The 15,957-nt window shown below is 39.9% G+C and overlaps 1 protein-coding gene across 1 annotated transcript in view; it reads left to right on the forward strand.

Moving 5' to 3' along the window:
* Positions 1-4,471: 4,471 nt before the first annotated feature.
* The window catches only part of opcml (opioid binding protein/cell adhesion molecule-like), a 535,516-nt gene continuing 524,030 nt past the window's right edge, over positions 4,472-15,957 (forward strand). The window contains exon 1 of the mRNA XM_084730695.1: positions 4,472-4,974. Coding sequence (XP_084586821.1) covers positions 4,914-4,974 — 61 coding nt within the window. The 5' untranslated portion in view covers positions 4,472-4,913. The remainder of the gene's footprint in view (positions 4,975-15,957) is intronic.

The following is a 15,957-nucleotide window of genomic DNA, read 5'->3' on the forward strand; positions in this document are numbered from 1 at the left end:
GCACACAGAGTGAAGCTGCTGTGTTTAAGGTGCTGGTTCCCAGAGTGCTCTGAAAGCTGCCAGAGTCCTTGAGGAGATTCCAGCAAAATGGCACATACGTTAATGTTCCTTTCATTTTATTCAAATGAGATGACATATACAGACGCCTATGTGTCTTGCTGTCTTTTTGTCAAGTTAGTTTAACAAAAAAAAACAACAACAACGGGTGTCGACTTATGCAGCTATTTCTACTTGTAGACTGTGAAATTCTTCCTTTACTACATGTGGAGTAACCTTTTCACTGGTTGTCAAGAAGCTTTACTGGAGATTTCACACAATCCCCCAAATGATCCAACTACCAAACCTATCAGTTGAAGACATGAACATGATCCCTGACTGGCTTACCAACTGCCAACAATAGCCACTCATGTTTACTGGGGTGCCTGTGAAAAGCTGGAACCTACACTAGGGTTAAATCCTGGGCTCAGCAGTGGTGGATCAGTGCTTTGTCTCCTGTGCAACACAAATGCCCATCCAACAACTTCCTACAGAAGTCCTTTAATGATACTGTCTCCTGTGCAGATAAAGTAATATCATTGTTCTGCAAAGTCTAGCACTCAAAGGTACCTAGATTTTACAGTAAAAAATTGTGTAAAACAACCATAAATGTGTTTGGGTTTCATTAAATTGAATATTACAACAATCCTATGAAAAACAATGATTGGCAAATGTATTATTTAATACTTTAACACTTGCCTTGCGAGGCAGCTGGATTTGCAACATCTTGACATAATTCATCTTGCCAGGCTCCAGGCTATCCGTTTGTGTCTGCACCAGAGGTGGTGCGAGCCAATCGGTGTCCTCGAAGGGACTCCTGGCAGCCACGGGTGTGGTTTTAGGTGTGACAACAGTGTAAGGCGTCCACGGAAATGACTCGTCTTGAAGAACCAATGCTGGCTCCTGAGGAGGTTAGCACAGACGCTGCGATAGCATCAGTTATATCAGAACTGGGGAGAATTTCTTCATTGAAAGAGCGAGGAGTGACACTTAAGTCTTTAATAGATCTGACTGGTTGAAGTTGTTCATGACAGATGGTTCATCCAATCACTTGCCAGAAGTTTTCTTGAAAGTGCTTGTCCATTTCCAACCAGTTTCTATGGATGCCTTCCCAGATGGTTCTGTGTAACAAATCATCTGGCGTGCCAGGTTAGTCAAACACCACTACGAACAGAAAATGTCCTGAAACATTGACGCTACGTCTAGTAGCTTTTTTTGGATTTTTTAAGACATGTTTGAGCCACCAGAGCCAGAGGATGGTGACAGGATGTGTTTTTTTTTGTTACCTCTGTGTTGGGCTGTTGGAACTGAAGTGAACTGCTGGACGTATTTGGACTGAGAGTTGCTGAAGGTACGTGTTTCAGGTCCGCCCAAAAACTCACAGAAATCATGAGCAACAGTTTAACTCCGCAGTTCAGTACTACTGTGTTCAGAAGAAAACCTCTGAACATCTTTAGCACAGACTTTTCAACCTGATGTTTTCACTCGTTTGAGCTCACTTCTGAGCTGTGCTGTCATTCAAAGCATTGGAAATGTATTGAAAGAAAAACATAACCTGAAGGTAAATCCTAAATAATATATGTTATAAATTCCTCATTCCCATTGAGGACTGCCTCATTCTGTGCGTGGGAGATGCTTAGCATTGAAAAGGCTGGGGAAGAAGCTGTGCGCTGAGCAGAGGCAGTAAAGATTTACATTTATTAACCAAACAGCCCTCCTTCCTCAAGCCATAGTCAGTTTGAACTTTAAGGTCGAGGGTTCACAAAAAATGTCTAAAGGAAATGTAATATGTATATCAAAGGTTTAATTTATATGAAAATTTAAAAAAGCTAGAATTACCATAGAAGCTGAACTCACACAAACAGAACTTGACAGGAAACCAACTATTAATGTTTCTCCAGCTGTGGAACTGTAGCAAAACGAATGAATCTGTTTATAAGCTATGATTTTTACACCTATCAGCTGACTTGTAAGAGCGCACTGGATGCACTGGTTTGAAGGCACACCACTCCAGCCAGCATGTGTGTGTGATTGAAGGACAAAAAGGTGGACGATGGACAACTGAACGCAATGTTTCTGCAAGTTATTAATAACTTGCACCCAAACCTGTGGTATTTTCTAACCAGTCAACCCACAATCCTGCACTGACCCGTGCACAACATGTCCTCATACCTACACAATAGAATAGGACGATTGCCAGTGACTCCCAGAGCAACATATTTACAGGCTTAAAGGGGCAGTTCACCCCAAAATTAAAAATGCATATTTTGCCCCTGGCCTGCAGTATTATTTATCTATCTAGATTATTTTGGTTTTGGAGATATCAGCCGTAGACGTGTCTGCCTCCTCTCCAGTAAAACGGGACTAAATGGTATGTTTGGGGAGCATGGACCACAAAAAAAAAAATACATTTGAAAAATTAAAAACCCATGTCTCTTTCCAAATATCATGACTCACAGACTTTGTTTTGGAAAGAGACAATGGTTTTGAATTTTTTAAGCTGAGTGCCATTTAGTTCCATTTTATTCAACAGCAGACATCTCTTAGGCCAGTATCTCCAAAACTCTGCAACTCACATAAAGAAATATCTAGATGGATAGGGGAAAAATATGGGCTTATGATTTGGGGGTGAACTGTTACAGTAACAAAACTTAAGTAACTTTGAGTAATTCACCCCACATCCTCCATATGTGGACTTTGTCGGTTTCCATACTTTTACATACTGCCTGTCATAATCACTATGCCCAGTAGAGTTCGCCATCTGGCAATAAATGTAAATATGGGTTATAAATTAGCTACTTGCACAGATGACATAGACACTTATTGTTGTGGTGATGATTGGCTGCCTATGTATCACTACAGGATACTATACCATGTAATTAGAATCAGTGTTTTATGACAATAATCACACAGACACTTTACCCTTTTTATTCATTTTATGTTATTATAATATTTAAATCCCTTCATGCATTTTTGGCTACAGCCACTGGAGGGTTCAGGGAGCCCTCTGAAGGAATGTGAAGCCTTTTGTAAAACAAAAACACAGTGGATGAAAACACTTATGAGAAAACATTAATCTTACCTTTTTTCTTTGAGTGAATCTTCTTTACCTCATTCTCATTCACACCAATACAATATGGGCTCATTACTGCCCCCTGTGGCTGAGGGGCAGAAAACACCTTTGACTACTTTTGTAGGAACTACAACTGCAGCTGGTCTTTGTTTGTTTGTTTGTTTGTTTTGTTGATTGATTGATTGGCTGATTTTCCCTTAAAGAGCAGCAGTGAGTCAATTTAAAATTCAACAGCTACTTGATAAAGCAACATAAAGATAGATTTGTGTAGCAGATGTGTTTTTAAACTAAAAATGCCTCAAGGATGAAGACTAACTTTGGCCAATGAACACATAGTTAAAGACACAGTTTGGATACTATGAAGCGGGGTTGTATAGGGTACTTACCTCCATATCAGTGTATAACCTACAGTAGATGGCAGTCGACACGCATCAGTACACCATCAGCTCCTGTGTTCTGAGAGGTAAAATTTATGATTTTGGCAATGGAGTCTGGTTGAGGGAAAGAGAGTGGGATATTTGGCTTATATAGTGAAAGTTTAACACTTAAATAGATATTGATTTTTCTAGGTAGCTAAAATATGTTTTGCTGTTGATCCTGTCTACAGCAGTACATTGCTTAGCTTCCATGCTGGCCCTCCTCTCTGCCTCTCCAAACTGTGGGCATGTCGACTACCATCCACTGTAGACTAAGTAAAACCTCACTTAATAATCCGAACTATCCTTTTAACTTCTTCAACTCTGACAAAGAGCAGCAGAAAGTCACTGAGTACAGGGCTGAATGGTTTTTAATATTTGTTCTTAAAATACAATAAAAAATTTCCATAAATTCTAACTACAACATGAAAAATGGACAGTTGATATGTAACACTTCTGTGGCAGGTTGTAAAATGAGTCACACTTCAACTCCATTGACTTTACTCAAAATAGCCGCAGGGAGAATCTCATCACACATGAAGTGTCACCTCATTATGTTCCTTTCTGTCCACCAGTGTTTCTACTCTCCACAAATGAACACATCTATGTGCAGATAGAGCGGTCCAAACTGTCATAACACTGCATCCAAATCCCTCATTAAAGCACATTCAAGACATGTCAGACAATACCAATATCACATCGAGGGAAGATTTTATTTTTTTTAAGAAAACTGCCCCAATCCCAGATCACCTTTTGCATTAATTAGCAGGCTGTTATTTATTTTGCCTTGATTGAACATCAATCCTGCATCATCTTTTTTTAATCCTGCTCTAGTTCTGTCAGAGGGCAGAGAAAGGAATGCAGGGTTGAGGATTCAAAGCAACCCAAGAAAGAAGAAGAAGAAGAAGAAGAAGAAGAAGAAGAAGAAGAAGAAGAAGAAGAAGAAGAAGAAAAAAAAAAACAGAGCTAGGACTGTTCACGGCTGATCGACACGAGCTTCAGCCAATCCCAGCCGAGCGGAGCCCGCCCTCCCCTCTCCTCTCCCCCCAATCTTGCAGAGTGCTGGTCCCTCTGTGTGCTGTAGTACGTGGAGGAGGAGAGGGAGATCGAATACTGCGTGAGGGAGCCAGTCAGCCTCTGTGTGTGTGTGTGTGCCTCTGCCGCCAACTACTACTTGCACTGGATTTAAAGCATCTTCACTACAACCTGCAAGTGGGGATGAAAAGCTACCCAAACTGACATTCAGGGAAAAAAAGGCAGAGAAAGAAAAAGAGAAAAAAAAAAGCAAAGTGGGCAGCAGCTCTCTGAAGCCCTGTTGTGGGAAGATACAAAAAGAGCGTCTGTAAAACAAACGAGCAGATCAGAATCAGCAGCACTGCATAGGAAGCATGTATAACTCGGTATGTTTCATCATCCTGTCATGGGTGTTTGCTGTGCTTGTGTTCCCAGGTAAGACTTCTTCTATTCCCCTGTGTCTGTTCTGTGTACGCATAATGTTTACATCCTTCTGTCTTCTCGTCTGTGGCTCCTCAGTTAACTGAGTGCTGCACTGTTGAGACTCAGCTTTACAGACTCTTTTTTTTTTTTTTTTCTTCTGTCTGCAAATCACCTGTCAGTGCGACTCCACGCAGGCTTGTTGGGACATCCACAGATGCGAAGTTGATTTTAAGTTCACGGAGAAGCTTTCTGCATTGCTTCAGTCCTCCCACAAGGACTGGGGAAAAAGTTCCCTCTGCCTCGCAAACTTGTCAGCTCGTCAGGAAAATGACATTTAGCCCGAATGTCACAGATCTCCTGCAGGAGCTAAATTACTCTTCGGATTGAGTGAATTCAAAATTCTAATAGCATTTTGTGCTTTTCTGAACCTCAGGTTGGTCAATAAAATCACTATTTGTGAAGCCTTTATGGAAAAATCTATTTTTACTACCTACCATTTTGAAAGAAATATTGATCAGTTGATCCCAACAATGTATGCATGAGTCAATAATATTGAAGGATTGTGTCCATGATTAAGTGTGAGCAACCAAGATGTGTTGGTCAGTGGAGCGGGGAGTGCAGAAGTGCTTTTTTAAGGGATGACTATGGTATTTTTTCAACCTGGACCCTATTTTCTCATGCTTGTGTGTCTAAGTGACTAATAGAGACAAATTTTTTTGAAATTGGTCCAGTACAGAGGGAGAGTGCTGCAGCCAGCAGAGGCTAAACTAAGCTATATTGTAAACCTTAGGGGCAACTGCGAACCACCCAAGTTATGCCCCCGAAAAATGCTTGTTTTTGCAGCTGACAGGCTCAGTTTGTTCTTCTAAGTGTCTAACAACATTATGGAAAGGATCACTACAGAGATAGACTGTATAGAGTAAGATAAGCTTTGTTTAATCAGAAACAGCTGTTTTTTGCTGTCACCAATCTAACCAGACTCCATTCGCAAAAGTGAAAATTTAACACCATCATCGCCATCATCATTCAGACTCTACAGAAACAAAATAAAATCCACGAAAAGCATCTTGGCTCATCTTTCCACGGTTTCAACAAACACCAGCTCTGGTTTGATCAAAATAAACCCTTAATTCACAACTTTAGATGTTAAAATGAATAAGAGGGAGACTGGACATTAGAGAAACAGTTTGGAGAAATGGTTTGTACATCTAGAATATTTTCACATCTACCTCAGTGAATGAAGGGTCTATTTTAACCAAACCAGAGCTGGCGATTGTTGGAACAGTGGAAAGACTAGCCAAAACACTTATTGTGAGTTTTTTTTTTTTTTTTTTTTCCAGTTACGTTTGAATGAAGATGACAAAAGTTTTGTACAGGGAGTTTGGTCAAACGAGTGGGACTGAGTCACACCAGTGGCAAAAGGAACTCTCCAATGATCTCTACCGTAACAGTCTATGAGAGATGTGTTTTGAATGGGGCGTGGCTACAGTGTAGGGGGCAGGGCATGCATCAAGGTTCAAAAGTTAGGTTATGTTGCTTGAATTTGTTTGGAAGTTCTGCAACTTTTTGTTCTTTGCCACACCCCCTTTATGCTTCTTGGCAACAGTTAATAAGCTGTCCTTTGGCTCATGACCAACCTTTCCACTAAATCTGTCACTTTTTTGTGATTTGCAGTGCCACACCCCCTTTTAATCAATAGGACTGAACACAGACAAACACCAGTTGGATCAAACTGTAGCTACCAAAGGGTGAGGAATTTTTGACTGACTGATTGACCAATCAACCAGCCAATGGAGTGACCTATAGAGCTGCTGGTTGCAGCTAAAGAAGCTCTATCTCTGTAGGAATCTTTTCTGTAATGTTGTCAGACACTTTTATGGGACACAAAGTAGACACTTAGACACAAAATACATAGGGAACAAAAGGAAATATGGTCCAGGTTGAAAAATACCAAAGCTACCCTTTAAAGAGTTGTGAATCGATGCATGTATGTAATGCCAGCACTGCCCTGTAAAATTTAGTCTCAATATCCTCGCATACAGTAGGTGAGAAGACATTCCTGACAGGCGAGTAAAAGCAGCTTCCCGGCGGTGTCACCGGGGATCCCGGTGTCCTGAAATTATGTTAAATGAGCCTGACGTCTGAAAATGCAAATATGTGCCCAAAGCACCTGAAGTGAGAGAAATATGTTTTCTCGCCTCAGAGGGATTATGTGAGGGAGATTATGTGACAGAGTCTGACAGGGAAATAATGTGAGGCACGGGTGTGTGCGTTTACCTTTCATTCTACCAACTCAGGGTCCAAGTCCTTCAAACAAGTCCTGTGAGGGAGCTGAAAGCCTTTCTTTAACCATCGGTACATGTGCTGTCAACAGATAGCAATGAACTGTGTGCAAAGAGAACTATATTTGGATTATTTTGACAGATATTGCAAATGGTAGGGAATGGACATTTTTACATTTCATTTTCACTGAAAAAAAAAAACCCATAAAAATGATGATGTGAGTCTGTTCCAAACAAGCAAGGGTTCCCTTACCTTGATAAAGTGACATATTTTAGATAGTTCTCGTTATATTTAATACATAACAAGAACTTCTTACACAGTTTTTTGTATTTTGTTTTTGTTTTGTTGTCATATTTTTTATTTTTTTTTTAACAATATTAAAAGGGTTCTTTTTTGAGAAATTCAGTGACAAATTCTTCTCCTTGGCACTTAAAACACTTAACACTTTTAACATTACAAGTGCAAGAATTCAATAACTTTGACATTCAAACTTTATTATCTCTGATGATAAATGCCAGAGTAAGAGATTAATGTATATATTCTGTGATTTTATCTTTTTAAAAATTGAATAACAACAATTTTGTAGTTTTTTTTTCTTTAAACAGATTTGTCAATATGCATGCCATTGTATGAAGTAAATATACATTCACAGCAGTATTTTTCTGTAGGATAATAACTATCAGTGATCCCATTCAAATTTTAGACTAATAGAGGATTACTCAGTGCGAGAAACAGTTAAACGTATTTTATAAGATTAACATGATATTTTAACATTAATAATAACAAATTTCCACCTAGAACCATCACAAAAAAATAATCATTGCTTATGGGAAAAGCCTGGAAACACGTACAAAAATAAAACCAAACAAAGCTGGAAACATTGCTTTTGATAAGAATTAAGGGTGCCTTGTTTCAAAATTTGAGAGCTTTAGCATGAAAATTCAGTGAGTTATTGGTGATAAGACAAAAAGTGTTCCAACCGTCCCTGGTCTCCCCTACTTTATTTTCAATGTAGTCTAATTAATTGATCATTTGTACTTTACTGTACAAATTGGAAATTGGAAATCGAGAGCACTTATGAAGTTTTGACAGAGACAGTGATAGTTGCTAAGCAACCAAGATGCATCTCCAACTGTGCAGAAAGTAACAATATAACAGTGGCAATTTCTGTGTGTTCAACAATACATCTATGGCTGAAATAGGTATGAATGATCAGAGTTTCTTTGCCTTTTGTGTAATTTATACAAAAAACATTTTAAATGAAAATACAGACACTTTTAGGAAAAGTCAGGTACGAACAGCATTGTATTTCTGTTATTCAACAAAATTACTGGACACTGAAATTACTGCAATTTGAAAATGGTCAAAATGAGCACCTTGGGTATTCTAGTGGTAAAGTTGGTATTCATAATTCATTATCATCATAAAGTTTAGTTTGTGTTGGTGAAACAAAACTGTTTGCCACACATTTTATCTCACGTTCAGAATTTGTACTTGCATCACAAAACAACTGTGTTTCACAGTTTTGGATGCACTCCACCATGGCTGCATTATGCCCATGCCAGTCGTTGTATCACTCATACCAGGCTGGAAGGACTATGACAAATTGGCTCTGGTGTGTGAGGTTGATGTTGTTGCAGCGCTGATGAATTTGGCATTGGGTTGCAATTATAGTTGAACGTAGAATCGGTATTATTTTTTTCTGTTGCTGTTTGTAAATGCACCAGAAAGATAGCTGAATGTTGAGTTTCATTCAAAACACATTAAATACCGGTGTTTGGGTTTGGTGAAGCAAAATAATGAGTAAATTAGAAGTTACATGTGGAGGGTGGGGTCTCTGTGGATGTCATACACTTCTGGGAGTGAAAACCTGCATAGTTTGCCCTTAAAGGGACAGTTCCCCCCCAAAATGAAAATTCAGTCATTATCTACTCAGCCTCATGCTGACTGAAGGTTGGGTTTATTTTTTTAGTCCAGGAAACACTGCTGGAGTTTCACAGGAAACAGAATCTCCCAAACAACTGAAGTGAATGGTGACCAGTTTTCAAACGTAAAAAACAACCCTCCAAAAAACAAACAAACCATAAAATACCTCTGTGCTGCTCGTTTGGTGTTATTTAAGTCTCCTAAAGCCCCAACATTTTTTAGCCAAAATCCTCACTTAGCATGGAGCCACGTTCAAGTGCGTGAGTGAGGTGAATGGCACGTCAGGGCCTGTGGAGATTTGGATTACACCAGATGATCAGTGTTTTCTTTTATTTTTTTTTTCCCATTTCAAAACTGGTCACCATTTCTTTCACTTGTGTGGGAGATTCTGCAACGCTGTTTTCCTGTGAAACTCCAGTGTTTTGCTGAAGAGTCTTACATCAAGAGGGAGGGGAACAATCTGGCCATGAGTGTGTGAGCAGGAGAGGCTTATATACTGGCTTGATTGAAAATGAGTGACAGCCGTGTGCACAGGTGAAAGGGGCTGACTAATGAGGTGGGTGTGGCTGGGAGCAGGGGTGGGGTGAATGGAAAAGTACTGAGTGAGAGGAAGCTGGGAATGGAGAACTGTCATTCACTTGCGCTTGCACACCGTCACACCACAAACACCCAGTTCAAATGGTGTGCATGGCGTCTTTCTAGTCAACTTGGCATGATGGCACTTTAGGAAACTTGGATTACACCAGGTGAGCAGTATGAAGGCATTTTCAAAACTGGTCACCATTCACTTCCATTGTTCGGGAGTTTCTGCAAAGCTGTTTTCCTGTGAAACTCCAGCTGTGTTTTGTGGACTAAAAAAATCTAAACCTGACCTTCAATCAGCATGAGGGTGAGTAGATAATGACTGAATTTTCATTTATGTTTAAACTTGCTCTTTAAACGCAGAATTCACCCAGAAAATCAAATGGCAAAAAAAGGCACCATTAATATAAAATAAATCTTTTTGGCGCTGTGAGCACAACAAGATGTCTTTAAACCAGAAAATCACTATTTAAATGCAAGTCCATTTATCATTCACCATTCACAAGCCAAGCGCAGTCTAGTTCTATTATACTGGAGAGAAGGCAGACATCTCTACAGCCGATATCTCCCAAACTGTCTAGATGGATAAATAGCACTACAGGTATGAAGAAAAACTTGTATTTTTGATTTTGATATGAACTGACCATTTAAATGAGTCAAGGATCTGTCTATCAGTCTCTCTTGGACACATTCACATACATGTGTACAGTGTCAGGAGAAAAATGACTTTCTTTATCGCTCCCTTAGAAAAGTAATTAGTAACACTACTCCTCCTGTTGTTGCATTCTAGCCAATAGTAATTGCATGAAATATGCTCTCATTGGCAATATTGTTGCTGTATTGTGGACATTATTAATGACTGACAGCAAACAGACATTGCTCATGTCATTTAATATGAAAAAACATAATCAAATCCGCAACAGACGACATTATCAAAACTCATTTGGCAGATCACACGCCCTGCGAGGCAAACAGTGTTTTAGCTTAATTGAACATAAGACCAGTTGTGAACGCGCTGCAGGTTGGCTGTAACTCAAAGAGAAATAGCATGAAACAGAATACGAAGACCAACAGACATAATCAAAAATAGAAAGTGTGGAGCTGCTCAGCTGGGTGTGAAATATCTCGATATTGCATGTTTTGACATCACTCCTCTCAGTCGTCACAGTGTGTTATGTGTTGGCGAAGGTGGCCCTCCTGCAGCACCTCGAACTGCGTGCCGCTCAGCATGTTGCTAATGTATGTGCAATTTACCAACTGTGCTGCAAATATGTTAGTCATTATTTAGTGTTTCATGAACACACGTGCTGCAGTCAGTTGTAGGAAACTATCGGTGTGATCCAAGTTCAGTTTTAATTGCTCTATGTGCTCTGATTCATTGCAGTGGTGATGCTAATGTATGGAAATCTTTTACGCTAATAAGCTGTGGACATATATGAGAAGTCTGACCTACATTGTATCATTAGTTTCTTATTGGAAAATATGTTTTTGTTGTATCACTGTTTGATCACAGGTCAAGAAATAATTTCAGGAAGGGTTCTGCATGTGGTGCGATCATCATTCATTTCCCACTATCTAAAGAGTTCCACAAGTCTTGGTTTACATTTTGGGAAATAAGCTTATTCCAACAAGAAAGCAGGGCGACATCATTTGTACCTTCAAAAGAGTCACTGTTAAAAAATACGTCTGATTTATGATTTTGAAATGATATGGTAAAGGTTTGGCTAGGATTAGGATTGGGGTAAAAAACCTACTTTGTTGAAGTTAGAGGAACTTCATCATCATGGTTAAAAAAATAAACACATGGTTAAACATTAAACACACATTAAATAAGCATTGTTAACTTGGAAATGAGAGAATGTCTCCTTTGTTTGAGTCTGACATTTTGTTGACCCATCCATCTACCCTGACATCCTTCCATCCTTCCTCTGATAACACTGTCTGACTTCCTCCTTTACTTCTGCTATAATTCCTATCGCCACCAGAGGGCTTTGTCACTTGAACGCAACATATGACATTTCAGAGCACTCACTTAGACTAAAGGCCTGAATAAACTAACGTGTGCATGGACAGCTGCGGACACCATGGATGTCTAATACTTATATTTGTACTGCTTTCTGGAGTCTGCTTGAAGGATGCATTCTACACACACGCACACACACCTTCTGTAACTAGTTGTAGCATAGTGGCCTTGCAGAGAAGTTTGCGCTGTCACAATAAATTGGAGGTATGCTGATGTCCGCACAGCGCCTACGAAAAAAACTTCTCATGGAGAAAGTATAATTTCAGCTTAATGATGCTTCTGTTCTTTATTAGAGTCCAGTCTTGCTTATTTACTTTCTTGCAGAGAGTTAGAGCAGAGGATCTATATCACTGTCACCCAGTTAAATATGAAGCTACAGCCAGGATCATAAAGCACTTCTAGAGCCCACTTATTAACATCAGTTGCTAATTTACTACTTAAAAAGTCGCCTTGCAACTTCACTATGACAAAAACACTTCAGGAAGTCATTGCACCTGAGAAAGAGTCCTGCACATAAACCCGTCGCAGCACCTCGAGGTATTGTTTTTACACTTTTTTAATCAGTGAGCTTTAGGTGAATTTGTTTTACATGTAGGCAGTTAGCTAGCTGTTTCCCCCTGTTTCTGGTCCTCTATGCTAAACTAACCTATCAGCTATAGGCTCTAACACTAAACAGATATGATCGCCTCCTCTAACTCCTGTCCTTACCAGAAAAACAGGTGTATAGGTCATCTGAACAAGAAGTTTATTATGACTGATTTAGTATTTGGCAGCGACCTCTAGTGGCTGTAGTAATTATGACAGGAGCAAAGAAGGAAGTCAGGTGAGGTGGTGTAAAGAAATGACAAACACATGACTTTCACCCAGGAGATCTGGGTTCAAGTCCCATGTGAAACCCAACGTGAATGTTGACTCATTTGAAGTTTTAAGTGCCATACATTATATAACACATGTCACCACTATCATGTGACATAGAAAACACAAACCATACTCTCCAACCAAATAGTTTAGCATACCTAACTCTGACTATTCCCGTTTCACATGTGACTTACATAACTTCCTTGAAGCGATAGTTCACCCAGAAATGAAAATTCACTCAATATCTACTCACCCCAGCTGATGCGAGGATGAAAGAAGATCTCCCGTTCACAAAACACTCCTGGAGCTTCAGCGGAAAACAGCGTTGCAGCTAAATCCAGTACAATTGAAGTGAATGGTGACCAGTTTTAATATGTTAAAAAAAGAACACAAAACCCCCCACAAAATACTGCATCTCCATACTGCTCGTGTGGTGTAATCCAAGTGTCAAATAGACAGAATTTTCACCATATTTTTAGCCTAAATATCAACTGTCTGAGAGGCTACAGTTGACATTTAGGGTAAAAACATGGTGTAAATGGCGTCTTTTTGGATCGAATTTTAATTTTGCAGCTTACGGACACTTTGATTACATCACACAAGCAGTATGGAGACATTTTGGGGGTGGGGTTGTGTTCTTTTTTTACATTTTAAAACTGGTCAGCACTAACTTCAGTTGTACTGGATTTAGCTGCAATGCTGTTTTGTGAACTGGAGATCTTCACCCATCCTCACATCAGCACAAGAGTGAGTAGATATTGAGTGAATTTTCATTTTTGGGTGAACTATCACCTTAAGGTGTGGTATGTATGTCGTTCATTGAGTTTTGAATCCCACATGGATGGCACCTTGAACAAGGTGAAGTGAAGCCCTTTCTTCCTGAGCAAAAGTGACTCTTAACATTTCTTTGTGAGTCTCTTTGACAGACGTTTCATTGAATCTTTTTAAACCTTCTATATTATTGCTTGATTTGGAAACGTAAATCAATTCAGTTTGAGTGGACTTGTTAAAACTGCCAGTAAGATCTCAGGGACGAGTCAGACCAAGCGTTTGGTCATTTATAAAAGACGGTTTCACTTAAGACCTACTTTCTTGCTGCACTAGAATCTACCGGAGCTGCATTTGTTCTCTTAGAAATAAAGTACTGCCCACATGAAACTGCTCACAAAAAGATGTGTGGATTATCATGAGTAACAAGGTCAAAACGTTTGGAAAGAGACACTGATTTTGTGTTGTTTTGGTGCTTTGGGCACCACAAGCCCCACCACAAAAACTTTTCAACTCACACCAAAATAATCTAGATGGATAAACAGGACTACAGGCCAGGGGGAAAATATGCAATTTTGATTTCGGGGTGAACTGTCCTTTTTGTATTGTGACTTTTTTTGTTTTGCTTGCTTGCTTTTTGCTTCCTTGCTGCAAAACAAACGTCCACCAAGGCACAATAAAGATAACCTTGAACACTGAGGAAAAGAAAGAGAGGTGTTTTTCCAAAAATGTTTAACTGTTCCTTTAAGGAACAGGACAGACTTGTAGTGGACCATGTAAATCTTCGACCACGGTTAACATTTCATTTAAGCCACAATGTTATCATGTACAATTTGTACTGTTGTCAGTGAGTTATCACAGTTATTTTGCTTTTTTTTTTTTTTTTTTGGCAGCACAAATACGAACCCTTATCTTCTGCTTCTTTGCCTCCTTTATTCGTCCAGGAGAGGCTTTTGCTGAGTGTGCATGTTCTTTTTCAGTGTTGCCCCGCTTCACAGTCATACACATTCTGTACATACCATCACACCTGGGAGCTGCCCAGGTACCGTTACCTCGCATCTACTGACTGAGCAGCTGCTGCTTCATACCTGCACGTCTTGCTCAAGGGCACCTTGTCAGTTCAGTAGCTCTGGATAGAAAGTGTGTGAAAGTGTGAGAAGAGACAGCCACTTTGAAGTTCGGGTGGGTGGGGGTCATTTCATCAAGGCCGATAAATACGCAAAGTCTGCAAATGAAAAAGCCCGGCTTGTATTAACTTCAGCTTCCACTCCAGACTTCACCCGTTCCACCAGCACAGTTTCGCCTGGTCTAGTCGGCGCTGACTCCAGGCTAAAAACAAGCTTATCTATTGTGAGCGTGCACAGAGAACAGAAGCAGCCGAGCTGATTGTGGGACAGAGGATAAGATGTCACAAAATGAAGGCAAAATGAAGAAAATGAAATGCCAAACCCTGCAGACTGAACTATATTAAGAATTTAAATGGGTAATCATGAAAAAGGCCAATACTACCTCAATTAAAACGAAAAAACAAGATAATGTGGTCCTTGCTTAGTCCCTTCCTCATGTACTGAGGCTTCAGCAGCAGCACAGGTTTGATTCCAACCAGAGGCCAATTACATGTTGTCCCTTCGCTCCCATCCCTCCTTTAACTGTCTATCTTCAGCTGTGGCAAAAAGCCATAAAAATCATTGTAGAGAGGATTTACCAGCCTACTTAATATTTTTCTTTTTAACTTCACAGCTTGAACAAAATGAGTGAATGAATAAATAACTTCGGCACACTTTTCTTCTTAAATCTTAAACTTTTAAATAAAAGGACGTTGTTGGCTTGTTAAGTTTTTAAATTAGCATGTTCTTTAAAACTAATGTAAACAATTAAATTCATGCTTTGTCAGGTAGAAAAAAGGTGTAAACTTGTGTTTCCACATGGACATAAGTGACATGAGCACAAAAAGACACTTGCGGGAACTGTCTTTTGGGGTCCCGTTTCCACTTAATGGAAATTCTTCAACACACAGATAAATTAAGCGTGACATTTAGCCTGCCCTCGAGTGGGGCAAGTTACCATGGTTACTGAGCAAGGATTCCTTTAAGCCACTGTCATGGAGCAGATCTATCACTTAAATTAGCCAGACTTATCAGAATAAGCCAGGGTTTTCCTTTATCCATGTTCATGGAACATCCCTCCGGTCCTGAGGCTGATGAGGTTGAGGGTTGGAGTCAGGGTTAGGCAAGCAGTGGTTGTGGGTCGAGTCTCCAGGAAATTAATGTAAATCAATCTCGCGTCCTCTTAAGTGATGGAGTCATGACTGTGTGTGTGTGTATGGGCAGGTACTGAGAAAAAGCTGACTTTGACACAAAACAGCGCAACCATTTTCCTGCGACGGTGCGTCGGAGAACGCAGGCCGGGGTGTGTGTGTGTGTTTTTTTGCTGAATGACACGTCCTGCTGAAACGCACACCCTGCTGTTGCCTTTGTTTATTTATTGGAATTAATTGGACTGTCACTCCGACTGTATTTTGCGCCTGTAAAAAAGCTTTGCCTTCGTTTTCAGTG

The sequence above is a fragment of the Lutjanus erythropterus genome, chromosome 11 (assembly GCF_056507025.1).
Source record: "Lutjanus erythropterus isolate fLutEry1 chromosome 11, fLutEry1.hap2, whole genome shotgun sequence".
NCBI lineage: Eukaryota > Metazoa > Chordata > Actinopteri > Lutjaniformes > Lutjanidae > Lutjanus > Lutjanus erythropterus.